General features: G+C 43.9%; 1 protein-coding gene across 8 annotated transcripts in view; it reads left to right on the forward strand.

Moving 5' to 3' along the window:
* The window catches only part of LOC139391828 (receptor-type tyrosine-protein phosphatase U-like), a 284310-nt gene that overhangs the window by 104378 nt on the left and 166390 nt on the right, over nucleotides 1-13542 (forward strand). For all 8 annotated transcript variants that reach the window (XM_071139407.1, XM_071139410.1, XM_071139408.1 and 5 more), the window contains exon 2: nucleotides 688-816. In XM_071139407.1, the coding sequence (XP_070995508.1) occupies nucleotides 688-816 (129 nt within the window). The remainder of the gene's footprint in view (nucleotides 1-687; nucleotides 817-13542) is intronic.

Raw genomic sequence — 13542 nt, forward strand, 5'->3', positions numbered from 1 at the left:
CACCAAAGGGCTAATGGGGCAAAATGACCATGGCTCTGTCTCAATGGAACACTATTTCCTATATAGTGCCTTATGGGCCCTGGTCAAAAGTAGTGCACTATATACTGTAGGGAATAGGGTGCCATTTGGGATGCCGCCCATAGATTCCCCAGGGGGAAATGGACAGAAGGACCGGAGAGGTATACTCAGCCAGACCCTGTCGCCATGCTGCAATGCCACCTAGATTACAACTATTAAATGTTATTTGGACAGAAAATAAAGCTTTTAGGGGCGAGTGTAAAGTTTAGTTTTATATAGGCATTTATAGTCTGCCTGTGATGATGTATGAGTTTGGTCCTGAGTGCCCATAGTTGCAGTGCTGCTGCTGTTGTCCCTCTAATAGAGCTCATTATTTATTCTAAGTCTTTGAGAGTAATTTTCTCTTGCGCTTCCCAAAGAACAAAGGAAAGATATGAGGTATGGATTTTCTTTGTCATTTCATTGATGCCTTAAAAAAAAGTGGTTCTCAAACAAAAACAGACAAACTCAGAAATATATATTTTTTATATATTTATGCATGTTCTTTTTGCTTGAAGAGTTGGGGAATAGACTTTGACCCACAAAGCCTGTTTGAGTTGTAAGTTGGTTTATTTATTCAGGGTTGATGCCTTCTAACCACCATTTCCCCTCTCTTTCTTACCCATACAGCTGGCTGTACCTTTGACGAAGACTCTGACCCTGGACTGTGTGAGTACAAGCAGGGACAGGAGGACGACTTTGACTGGCAGCTGATGAGGACATACAACTGGCCACACAGCACCCCAGACCTGCTACGAGGTACATCTCAACACGGTTCCAATGTGGTTTATAACCCTAGGTCTTCATCTTCATCTAATGAACATCATTTCTGATGTACATTTCAGCAAAGGGTCCCAAAAACTCTATCCCATTGTCCAAATGCACACTTCACAGAACTTTGGAATTGAGCCTAAGTTAGTATGCTAGCTAGGTTTTGAAACCACAGGAGGTTGGTGGAACGTTAATTGGGGAGGATGGGCTCATAGTAATGGCTGGAATGGATGAAATGGTTTTCATGTGTTTGATACCATTCCATTCACTCCATTCCAATCAATATAATGAGCCGTCCTCCCCTCAGCAGCCTGCTGTGTATGAAACAGAAGGGGAGTAAAACAGGCCCAGCATTTCCATTAGCTCAGAGTCTGTTTCCATCATCCCCATACCGCCAGGTGGTCTCTCTGCATGTGCTCTATCACTGTTTTTCTAGGTAGGTAAGTTAGTCATGCTCCAGCAGGGAGCCAAGCCTCGTTCCACCCCCCCCCCCCCCACACACACACACTCACCACACACACACACACAGACACACTTTATTATCTTGTGGAGATCAAGCAATTGATTCCCGTTCAAAATCCTATTTTCCCTAACCCTAATTGTAACCCTAAATCTAACCCCTAACCCTAAAACACCCCTTTTCCAAACACACACACTCTGGGAACCCAAGCCTTATTCCGTGCCCATATTTGCTGCACACACGCATACAACCTGCATGTTTATTTAAAGCTTTCTGCCACCATTGAGGGAAATGGTGTGTGAGCTTCTCCAAGCCTCAGATAAACTGTCCATGTGCGGGCGCCGCATGTAATGACGGGATATTCACTAGCACAGGTGAACTGTGACTGCTATTCATGTGTGTGTGTGTGCGTGCGTGTGCAGGAAAAGGGCCCTGCAGAGCATCCGGATTCTGCATAATGTATCTGCTGTGTTTTCAAACACTTGTTCCGCTGTTCTGGGCACACACACACATCTCTCCGCTTCCCTGGGATTGGCTGATTGGTCATGGGTCACTGCTGATTGGGTCACACTGCTGATTACACTTCCTGGTGTTCCTCAGGGGCCAGTAGCAGAAACCTTTTTAGCTTCCTTTTCCCCCCTAATTTTTTATCTTTCATCTGTTAGAGGTCTTCAGATGGGGTACATGTGGGATTGAAGTGGAGTGTGTGCGTGTGTGTCTTTAAAACGTTGAAGTGGACTGCTTCAGTCATGTCTTTATTCATCATCACAGACACTCCCTCTCAGGGATGAGGAATAAAGACTATATGAAATGCACTACTCTGTTGAGGGTTTTCCATGCTAAGTACCCATTGTTTGGACTACTTGAGGCAGTAGCTTACAAACCCACAGCACACAGGCTAAAATCACTTCATACACAACCTTTTAGACAATTATTCAAGCTGCTTTGTGAGAGTGAATTTATTTATACATTTTCTGTGTGTAACAGTTGGCATCCATTTCAATGTCAACTTGAACTTGACAATCAATGCACGTCACTCAAAAATCCATTTACGTCATCCATTACGGCCATTTCCTGGCGTTACTCACTAGCCCATAAAATGATCAAGTGATGTTTTCTCTGTGAGAAAAGTCAATCCCAATCCTGGTTGTTATATTTCATGAAAATATCTTAGTGTTTCTCTTGAAACATATCAACATAAAACCAAGGGACCATGTTGATGCTTCATGCACCATTCCGCCGCATAAACAATCTATAGACTTACCCATTGGGTAAGCACGTCTCTAACCCAATCACTTTCTAAGGGTTCCTCCAGAGCCGCTAAAGAGACTCTTATTGAGACAACAGCTTAGTTTATCTATCGGACACCGCAGCAGATCAATAATATAGATCACAGACCCAGAGACCACCAGAATACCAATGGTGTGGAAACACTGGAGGGAGGGAGGAAGAGAGGGAGAGGGTAGCTGCGATTCCAGAGGTGGAGTATAGGGGACATTACAGTCCCCTCCATATCTCTCTTCAGAGGCGTCATACCCTTTAAAACTGAGGATTTTTGCATAAATTGTTTGGATAAAAAAATATATAACATAGAAACAGAATCAATGCATATTGAATTGGGCCACCATTGCCTTCTGAAATGTTTTTGAACCTCTCCCCATTCTCTCAGGTCAACTCACAGCATCTTAATGCAGGTCTAGAAATGCGGCTGAAGACTTGTGTAATGGGTATGGTGTCTTTAAATCAAATCAAATCAAATTTATTTATATAGCCCTTTGTACATCAGCTGATATCTCAAAGTGCTGTACAGAAACCCAGCCTAAAACCCCAAACAGCAAGCAATGCAGGTGTAGAAGCACGGTGGCTAGGAAAAACTCCCTAGAAAGGCCAAAACCTAGGAAGAAACCTAGAGAGGAACCAGGCTATGTGGGGTGGCCAGTCCTCTTCTGGCTGTACCGGGTGGAGATTATAACAGAACATGGCCAAGATGTTCAAATGTTCATAAATGACCAGCATGGTCCAATAATAATAAGGCAGAACAGTTGAAACTGGAGCAGCAGCACGGCCAGGTGGACTGGGGACAGCAAGGAGTCATCACGTCAGATAGTCCTGAGGCATGGTCCTAGGGCTCAGGTCCTCCGAGAGAGAGAAAGAAAGAGAGAAAGAGAGAATTAGAGAGAGCACACTTAAATTCACACAGGACACTGAATAGGACAGGAGAAGTACTCCAGATATAACAAACTGACCCTAGCCCCCCGACACATAAACTACTGCATCATAAATACTGGAGGCTGAGACAGGAGGGGTCAGGAGACACTGTGGCCCCATCCGAGGACACCCCCGGACAGGGCCAAACAGGAAGGATATAACCCCACCCACTTTGCCAAAGCACAGCCCCCACACCACTAGAGGGATATCTTCAACCACCAACTTACCATCCTGAGACAAGGCCGAGTATAGCCCACAAAGATCTCAACCCAAGGGGGGGCGCCAACCCAGACAGGAAGATCACATCAGTGACTCAACCCACTCAAGTGACGCACCCCTCCCAGGGACGGTATGAAAGAGCCCCAGTAAGCCAGTGACTCAGCCCCTGTAATAGGGTTAGAGGCAGAGAATCCCAGTGGAAAGAGGGGAACCGGCCAGGCAGAGACAGCAAGGGCGGTTCGTTGCTCCAGAGCCTTTCCGTTCACCTTCCCACTCCTGGGCCAGACTACACTCAATCATATGACCCACTGAAGAGATGAGTCTTCAGTAAAGACTTAAAGGTTGAGACCGAGTTTGCGTCTCTTACATGGGTAGGCAGACCATTCCATAAAAATGGAGCTCTATAGGAGAAAGACCTGCCTCTAGCTGTTTGCTTAGAAATTCTAGGGACAATTAGGAGGCCTCGGTCTGGTGACCGTAGCGTACGTGTAGGTATGTGCGGCAGGACCAAATCAGAGAGGTAGGTAGGAGCAAGCCCATGTAATGATTTGTAGGTTAGCAGTAAAACCTTGAAATCAGCCCTTGCCTTGACAGGAAGCCAGTGTAGGGAGGCTAGCACTGGAGTAATATGATCCAATTTTTGGGTTCTAGTCAGGACTCTAGCAGCCGTATTTAACACTAACTGAAGTTTATTTAGTGCTTTATCCGGGTAGCCGGAAAGTAGAGCATTGCAGTAGTCTAACCTAGAAGTGACAAAAGCATGGATACATTTTTCTGCATCATTTTTGGACAGAAAGTTTCAGATTTTTGCATTGTTACGTAGATGGAAAAAAGCTGTACTTGAAACAGTCTTGATTTGTTCTTCAAAAGAGAGATCAGGGTCCAGAGTAATGCCGAGGTCCTTCACAGTTTTATTTCAGACGACTGTACAACCATTAAGATTAATTGCCAGATTCAACAGAAGATCTCTTTGTTTCTTGGGACCTAGAACAAGCATCTCTGTTTTGTCCGAGTTTAAAAGTAGAAAGTTTGCAGCCATCCACTTCCTTATGTCTGAAACACATGCTTCTAGCGAGGGCAATTTTGGGGCTTCACCATGTTTCATTGAAATGTACAGCTGTGTGTCATCCGCATAGCAGTGAAAGTTAACATTATGTTTTCGAATGACATTCCCAAGAGGTAAAATATATAGTGAAAACGGAACCTTGAGGAACCTTGAAGAACATCGGAATTTACAGTTGATTTGTCAGAGGACAAACCTTTCACAGAGACAAACTGATATATTTCCGACAGATAAGATCTAAACCAGGCCATAACTTGTCCGTGTAGACCAATTTGGGTTTCCAATCTCTCCAAAAGAATGTGGTGATCGATGGTATCAAAAGCAGCACTAAGGTCTAGGAGCACGAGGACAGATGCAGAGCCTCGGTCTGATGCCATTAAAAGGCTATGATGGGGTCTAAAACCAGACTGAAGCATTTCGTATACATTGTTTGTCTTCAGGAAGGCAGTGAGTTGCTGCGCAACAGCCTTTTCAAAAACTTTTTGAGAGGAATGGAAGATTCGATATAGGCCGATAGTTTTTTATATTTTCTGGGTCAAGGTTTGGCTTTTTCAAGAGAGGCTTTATTACTGCCACTTTTAGTGAGTTTGGTACACATCCGGTGGATAGAGAGCCGTTTATTATGTTCAACATAGGAGGGCCAAGCACAGGAAGCAGCTCTTTCAGTAGTTTAGTTGGAATAGGGTTCAGTATGCAGCTTGAAGGTTTAGAGGCCATGATTATTTTCATCATTGTGTCAAGAGATATAGTACTAAAAAACTTGAGCGTCTCTCTTGATCCTAGGTCCTGGCAGAGTTGTGCAGACTCAGGACAACTGAGCTTTGAAGGAATACGCAGATTTAAAGAGGAGTCTGTAATTTGCTTTCTAATAATCATGATCTTTTCCTCAAAGAAGTTCATGAATTTATCACTGCTGAAGTGAAAGCCATCCTCTCTTGGGGAATGCTGCTTTTTAGTTAGCTTTGCGACAGTATCAAAAAGGAATTTCAGATTGTTCTTATTTTCCTCAATTAAGTTAGAAAAATAGGATGATCGAGCAGCAGTAAGGGCTCTTTGGTACTGCACAGTCTTTCCAAGCTAGTCGGAAGACTTCCAGTTTGGTGTGGCGCCATTTCCGTTCCAATTTTCTGGAAGCTTGCTTCAGAGCTCGGGTATTTTCTGTGTACCAGGGAGCTAGTTTCTTATGAGAAATGTTTTTAATTTTTAGATGCAACTGCATCTAGGGTATTGCGCAAGGTTAAATTGAGTTCCTCAGTTAGGTGGTTAACTGATTTTTGTCCTCTGGTGTCCTTGGGTAGACAGAGGGAATCTGGAAGGACATCAAGGAATCTTTGTGTTGTCTGTGAATTTATAGCACGACTTTTGATGTTCCTTGGTTGGGGTCTGAGCAGATTATTTGTTGCAATTGCAAACATAATAAAATGGTGGTCCGATAGTCCAGGATTATGAGGAAAAACATTAAGATCCACAACATTTATTCCATGGGACAAAACTAGGTCCAGAGTATGACTGACAGTGAGTGGGTCCAGAGACATGTTGGACAAAACCCACTGAGTCGATGATGGCTACGAAAGCCTTTTGGAGTGGGTCTGTGGACTTTTCCATGTTAATATTAAAGTCAACAAAGATTAGAATATTATCTGCTATGACTACAAGGTCCGATAGGAATTCAGGGAACTAAATGAGGAACGCTGTATATGGCCCAGGAGGCCTGTAAACAGTAGCTATAAAAAGTGATTGAGTAGGCTGCATAGATTTCATGACTAGAATCTCAAAAGACGAAAACATCATTTTTTTTTTGTAAATTGAAATTTGCTATCGTAAATGTTAGCAACACCTCCGCTTTTGCGGAATGCACGGGGCATATGGTCACTAGTGTCGTCAGGAGGTGAGGCCTCATTTAACACAGTAAATTCATCAGGCTTAAGCCATGTTTCAGTCAGGCCAATCACATCAAGATTATGATCAGTGATTAGTTAATTGACTATAATTGCCTTTGAAGTAAGGGATCTAAAATTAAGTAGCCCTATTTTGAGATGTGAGGTATCATGATCTCTTTCAATAATGACAGGAATGGAGGAGGTCTTTATCCTAGTGAGATTGCTAAGGCGAACACCGCCATGTTTAGTTTTGCCCAACCTAGGTCGAGGCACAGACACGGTCTCAATGGGGATAGCTGAGCTGACTACACTGACTGTATTTGATAAGGTTCATGTAGGAAATGAAAGGAAACTGTCATGTTATCTTGGTATAGAAAGAGTATTGCATCATCGTGTGTGATTCAGGTCCGATACCTAACATGTGGACAGTGATAAGACGGACATTTTGTTCTCTGCCATGATATGTGGAGAGTGAGACCGGTGATGGTGGCAGTAAGCTACAGTGTCACAATAGGGTGAAGAGTTCTATTAGACTAAGCCGTGTATGTGTGTTTCTGCCAAGTGGCAGAAGTCACACTAGCCCTTGTCCAACATACACACTACTCAGCAACGTTCTGCGAGGGCCTAGCAAGGCTAGCGAGGATCTTTGTTCAGAACTTTCTGTCACGGTCGTCATAAACAGGAGACCAAGGCGCAGCGTGGTAAGAGTACATAACTCTTTAATGAAAGAGAGAACACTGAACAAAACTATACAAAACAACAAAACAAACCGTGACGCTATATGGCTCGTGCAGAACAGGCAACTAAACATAGAATAACAACCCACAAAATACCCAAGGAATATGGCTGCCTAAATATGGTCCCCAATCAGAGACAACGATAAACAGCTGCCTCTGATTGAGAACCCATCTAGGCAACCATAGACATATAAACACCTAGACTAGAGAAACCCCTAGACATACAAAAACCCCTAGACAATACAAAAACTAAACAAACCACCCTTGTCACACCCTGACCTAACCAAATTATAAAGTAAACAAAGATAACTAAGGTCAGTGCGTGACACTTTCCTCTCAGAGTTCAAACGAAAACGCGACACTCATCTCTTAGCAGGACTTCCAACGGCGAGCACGGGGTGAAATCACCTGGGCCCTCTCTCCCCACCTCTATAGTAGCAGTTTGAAGGCAGGACATTCCCTGCACTTCACCGGCTTTGATGATCACTGACTCGAGAGTACAAAAACTAACTAGCTGTAGCAGAATGGCTCTTTGCATTTAAATGGCACATTACCAGAGTGCTCTTACTCCCTGTTCGAACATAACACGACTCCTTGCCTCATTTGCATCCCCGTGCTCTACAGCTATGTTGTCTTTGAAGTATAGGTGTAGTAAATGTGTGTCCCAAATGGCAACCTTTTCTCTGTATAGCGCACTACTTTTGACCAGAGCCCTATGGGTAGTGCGCAAAAAGGGAATAGGGTGCCATTATGGCACGTATCCTAAAACATCCCTGTTCAGAGGTTTTTCTATTGCATTTACGCTAAAGGCATCTCTTGTCCTGGTGTTGTTGTTGGACCTTTAATGATGAAATTACCAATCCTAACAAGGTCTTTTTTTGTTCTATTAACAGGATTTAATTAGCAGCACTAGGATGTTAGGGAGAATTGTATGTTTTTTGCTGCTTGAGAATATTTCATGGTTGGTGCCAGCACTGGCTGAAGAGTAAAATCTTTTGAAATTAGGCTATTACTTGTTATTTCCATATTTTCCCCCTTGTATAGCATGTAGTGCCAAAAACAACTGGCAAAATATTGTGTAGTTAATTAATCACATCCTTTTTGTTTTCAGAGGAAGTGGGAGTCTTACTGGCCAGTTTGATCAGAATCTCTGGAGGAGAGGATATTTCACAGAAGACAGAGCTTTACTTGCTGCTTATCAGACTCTGTGGAGAGTCGAGGCTGGGCAAAGACATTTACCTTGTGTCTTTGGTCTGTGCATAACTAGTCTGCTTCAGTAAGTCCTAATTAAACTAGGACCAGAGCATGAACTGAAGAGGGGAAGAAATGGAAATGAAACAGATTAAAAAAAAGAGGGAAGGGAGAGAGAAACGGAGGGGGATGTGTACAAAGAGACCAGAGGCCTAGACATAGTCCAAACACTTTGGGAGATTAGAGGTCGAGGGAGAGATGGATATGACCGGGGAGTCGAGACCTCTTTCTGTTAGAAAGTGAAGAGAAATTGTCAAGTGGAACTCAAAGGAAGGCTCAGTTCTTATCTGTCTAAAGCACATTGAATGATAGACACTGGAAACAAATAACTGAAATGGTCAGTGTCCATCGGGGGTAGGAGAAAATGAGAAAATAAATGGTCATTTCTTGTTAGCTAGCATTCTTTGAATGAAGTATCTTGTGATTTTTAAGGATTGTCCAAATGTAATTGCATTCTGCATAATTCAGTCTTGTCAACTGCAAGCATGAATGAAATAAGTCTAATCAAATCAAAAGAACAAAGCTAGTACCCTAAACTTTCACCTCTCCCAGCCTCTCTTGGATATCTAGGAATTGGACCTGAACCATGAACATTCTCAAGTGTTCCTTATTTGACAAGTTCAGAAGATACCTCTGTTTCATGCCTAATGAGCACAACCCTGAAATGGCAAAGGAACCAGGCCAATTCTATCATTCCAAAAGGGGTACAAAGAATATGTTCTGTTCAATCACTTACCTGTGATTTCATGGCTAACGTCCTGGTCTCCTTCTGCAATCCTACGGAAGACACAGCATGGGTTGATTGGCTTACGTGGAGGACACTGCAGGAGTTGATTGACTTATTGTCCTGCTGAGCCGTAGCTCAGTGATTAGCAACAGACTGACTCTGATTCTGCATTGCTTCTGAAGAACAGAACACACTCTCGCCATTCACTGTAATCAGATCATTCAGTATGCAGGTTGGCAGATGGGAGAACGTTGCATATTATACTGTTTCAGTAGGCTTTAGATCGGGTTAAAACGTGACCGAAAATGGACCCTAAGAAAATGTTGTTTACGTCGATTAACCTTCTCTGCTGTGAGGCCTTCACAACCTTAGCCGGAGGATCTACCAAAGGAGTCAACAGAGTCTCTTTTATAGTCTCTCTTTTCACCCTGGTCGTGATCCATCCCTAGAATTCTGTAACTAGATACACTGAGATAATTGAGGGACCAGGTCCTCTATAATTAACCTTACTGTAATTATTTTAATGACAGTGCCTTATGAAAGGAAGCTATTGTGAAGCGGTGTGGTACTGTCATTAAGGGGGAAGCAACATCATTCTCTCAGTGGTATAGTAAGCCTGATTCAGGCTACATAACAGGGAGGGTCCATTTCTGTTTTAACTGACATCAACTCATGTTTTCATACTCTTATGATTGACAGTAGGGAGAGGAGGCATTTTTAGATAGGGCTGTTGTCATAGAAACCGTGATTGGTGCTCTGTTAGAGTACTGGATATATTGAGTATGAGTGACGGCTCTCCACACGCCTGTTCATCATCGCTAATTAAGCACCTGCGTGAGCGGCAGGTAGCCTAGCGGTTAAGAGCTTTGGGCAAGTAACCGAAAGGTTGCTGGTTTGATTCCCTGAGTGGACTAGGTGAAAAATCTGTCTGTGTCCTTGAGCAAGGCACTTAACCCTAATTGCTCCTGTATGCCTCTCTGGATAAGAGTGCCTGCTAAATGACTGAAATGTAAATATGTGTGCTCCAAACGGTGACATTGTCTCCTCGCTAGTTTAGCCTCATCTTCCTGCTGACGTGATGAAACTCCTGAGTCATTATGCTGAACAATGACAGAGTGCACGCACACACACTCACACACACACCCTGAGTCATTATACTGAACAATGACAGGGTCAATCATTATGGCAGCCTGTTTAAGCCCCCTCTAGTTTATGAAAGGCGTTTAGAGAAGGATTTACATTCTTTATTAGCTTTGTGTCATGCCCTTCAACATCTAGTTGAGCTTTTAATACCTGGTGTTACCCACACGGTGCGTTGTCAGGGACTCAAGGGCACACATAGGTCCTAGTAGACTAGACTGCCTATCTCTACTGTCATGCTACTGCAGCATTATCAGCTACTCCCACTGACTTGTTTTATCAACACTACTTCGAGACAGAGGAACTTGGACTGATCCTTTCTCTCTCCTCTCGCTCGCTCTCTCACTCTCTCTCTCTGTACCCCTCTCTATCCCTGTCTTTGTCTCTCTCTCCTCTCGCTCACTCGCTCTCTCACTCTCTTTCTCTGTACCCCTCTCTATCCCTGTCTTTGTCTCTCTCTCTCTCTCTCTCTCTCTCGCTCTCTCTCTGTTACTTTCTCACAATAAACATGCATTCTAAAGTCTCTCTCTTTTGTTCACACAAAGTTCTCTTTTGTTCACACAAAGCAGGCACGCACACACCTCTCTCCTTTTCTTTATTTTCTTGTGGGGCTGTATTATTTGTTTCTGATTGGTTTTGGCTGTGTGTCGAGGCAGTGTTATTATCTATATGGACTGCCAGGGCATGGTTTATGGTAACAATATCCTAACAATAAGCTGGATTAGGGAACAGTATATAGGATTTAAATTGCTATGGGATCTCTGTGGGGCATCAGTGTTCTATAGAGTCAGCATACACTGGTCTGAGCTTTAAGGACAAAGAATGATAGGAGGATTCAACGTTCTCCATCCTTGCTCCTCTCCTGTCTTTTCCTCCTCCTCTCCTCTTTCCATCCCTACAAGTGCAGACTATTTCCAGACAGTCCTTTCCATAACCCGCCTTCTCTCTCTCTCTCTCTCTCTCTCTCTCTCTCTCTCTCTCTCTCTCTCTCTCTCCCCCTCTCCCTCTCTCTCTCTCTCTCTCTCTCTCTCTCTCTCTCTCTCTCTCTCTCTCTCTCTATATATATCTGTCACAGTAATTGATATATGGGTGCCGGAGCTAGGTGGAGATCATTTGCATATAATGTCCTGGTAACGGATGTAATAATGAATGCCCTGGGCCCTGTGAGCTGTACAAGGAGGAGGATGAGCCTCTATAAGACTGATGATCCTTTCAATAATGCACAATAAGCAATATTTTCCTGCCAGATCAAATTAGTCTGACGTACAGCTGAGGCTGGAGCTAGCGGTGGTCAACTGAGGAGACTGGAGTATTCCTATCCAGTCTACTGTTCCTGTCCTTGGCTCTCCTCTGTATGTATAATGCTCCAGGCCTCAGTCACTCCTCTTTAGTCCCAGGTCTAAGTACCTCATCAGTCCAGTTCTTATACCCCAGCCTGACAAGCACAGCCTCGTCGGCCCTACTCCAATCCCTCCTTACTCCCAGCCCTCACCTTTAGTAACCTAACCTGTAAGATAACAATAACTCCCTAGTCTCTCAACCCGAAATCTGATGCATCTCTTATCTGGACTGTGGTCCAACCCAAGCCCCACTCCTAGCCTGGAGTTAACCCTCCTGTTGTGTTCATTTCCTGTTAATTAATTATGTGTTCCAGGTCCAAAATGACCACCCCATTATAGCTGATTATAAATCCATAATAATACATATATTATCACCTAATGTTGTGTTAGATCTTTTTATCAACTTAAGTTCTTGTGAACAATACAAGTTTTGAACTTCTATTTGCTATTTTTGGCCTGTAGCCCTCATTGATCGGAACTCATACAACTTGTTTTTGAGTTAAAAAAAAAATGCATAATGTGTGGATTATCTTGATTATAACAAATACTCAGATGAAACATATGGTGCTATTTATCACAGAATACTTTGTGTCAAAGTTTAACAAGGACATTTGTTTTGAAACCATTTCAAATGGTTAAATAGTGGCAGGATTTTACGTCATCAACCCGGGATATGGCGTATCTCGTTGGCCCTGGGTCATACTGATAACATTTTCAGCTGACAGCCGACCTCTCCTCTCAGGTGGGGATGAAGACCAAGACAAATTCCCATTCCTTGACCAGAATGTAACAAAAACCTCAGCAGGGCCCTCTTCCTCATCACTGGATTGTAACAACAACCTCAGCAGGGCCCTCTTCCTCATCACTGGAATGTAACAACAACCTCAGCAGGGCCCTCTTCCTCATCACTGGAATGTATAAACAACCTCAGCAGGGCCCTCTTCCTCATCACTGGATTGTAACAACAACCTCAGCAGGGCCCTCTTCCTCATCACTGGATTGTAACAACAACCTCAGCAGGGCCCTCTTCCTCATCACTGGAATGTAACAACAACCTCAGCAGGGCCCTCTTCCTCATCACTGGAATGTAACAACAACCTCAGCAGGGCCCTCTTCCTCATCACTGGATTGTAACAACAACCTCAGCAGGGCCCTCTTCCTCATCACTGGAATGTAACAACAACCTCAGCAGGGCCCTCTTCCTCATCACTGGAATGTAATAACAACCTCAGCAGGGCCCTCTTCCTCATCACTGGAATGTAACAACAACCTCAGCAGGGCCCTCTTCCTCATCACTGGATTGTAACAACAACCTCAGCAGGGCCCTCTTCCTCATCACTGGAATGTAACAACAACCTCAGCAGGGCCCTCTTCCTCATCACTGGAATGTAACAACAACCTCAGCAGGGCCCTCTTCCTCATCACTGGAATGTAACAACAACCTCAGCAGGGCCCTCTTCCTCATCACTGGATTGTAACAACAACCTCAGCAGGGCCCTCTTCCTCATCACTGGAATGTAACAACAACCTCAGCAGGGCCCTCTTCCTCATCACTGGAATGTAACAACAACCTCAGCAGGGCCCTCTTCCTCATCACTGGATTGTAACAACAACCTCAGCAGGGCCCTCTTCCTCATCACTGGAATGTATGAACAACCTCAGCAGGGCCCTCTTCCTCATCACTGGATT

This window comes from Oncorhynchus clarkii, chromosome 32 (assembly GCF_045791955.1).
Source record: "Oncorhynchus clarkii lewisi isolate Uvic-CL-2024 chromosome 32, UVic_Ocla_1.0, whole genome shotgun sequence".
Classification (NCBI taxonomy): domain Eukaryota; kingdom Metazoa; phylum Chordata; class Actinopteri; order Salmoniformes; family Salmonidae; genus Oncorhynchus; species Oncorhynchus clarkii.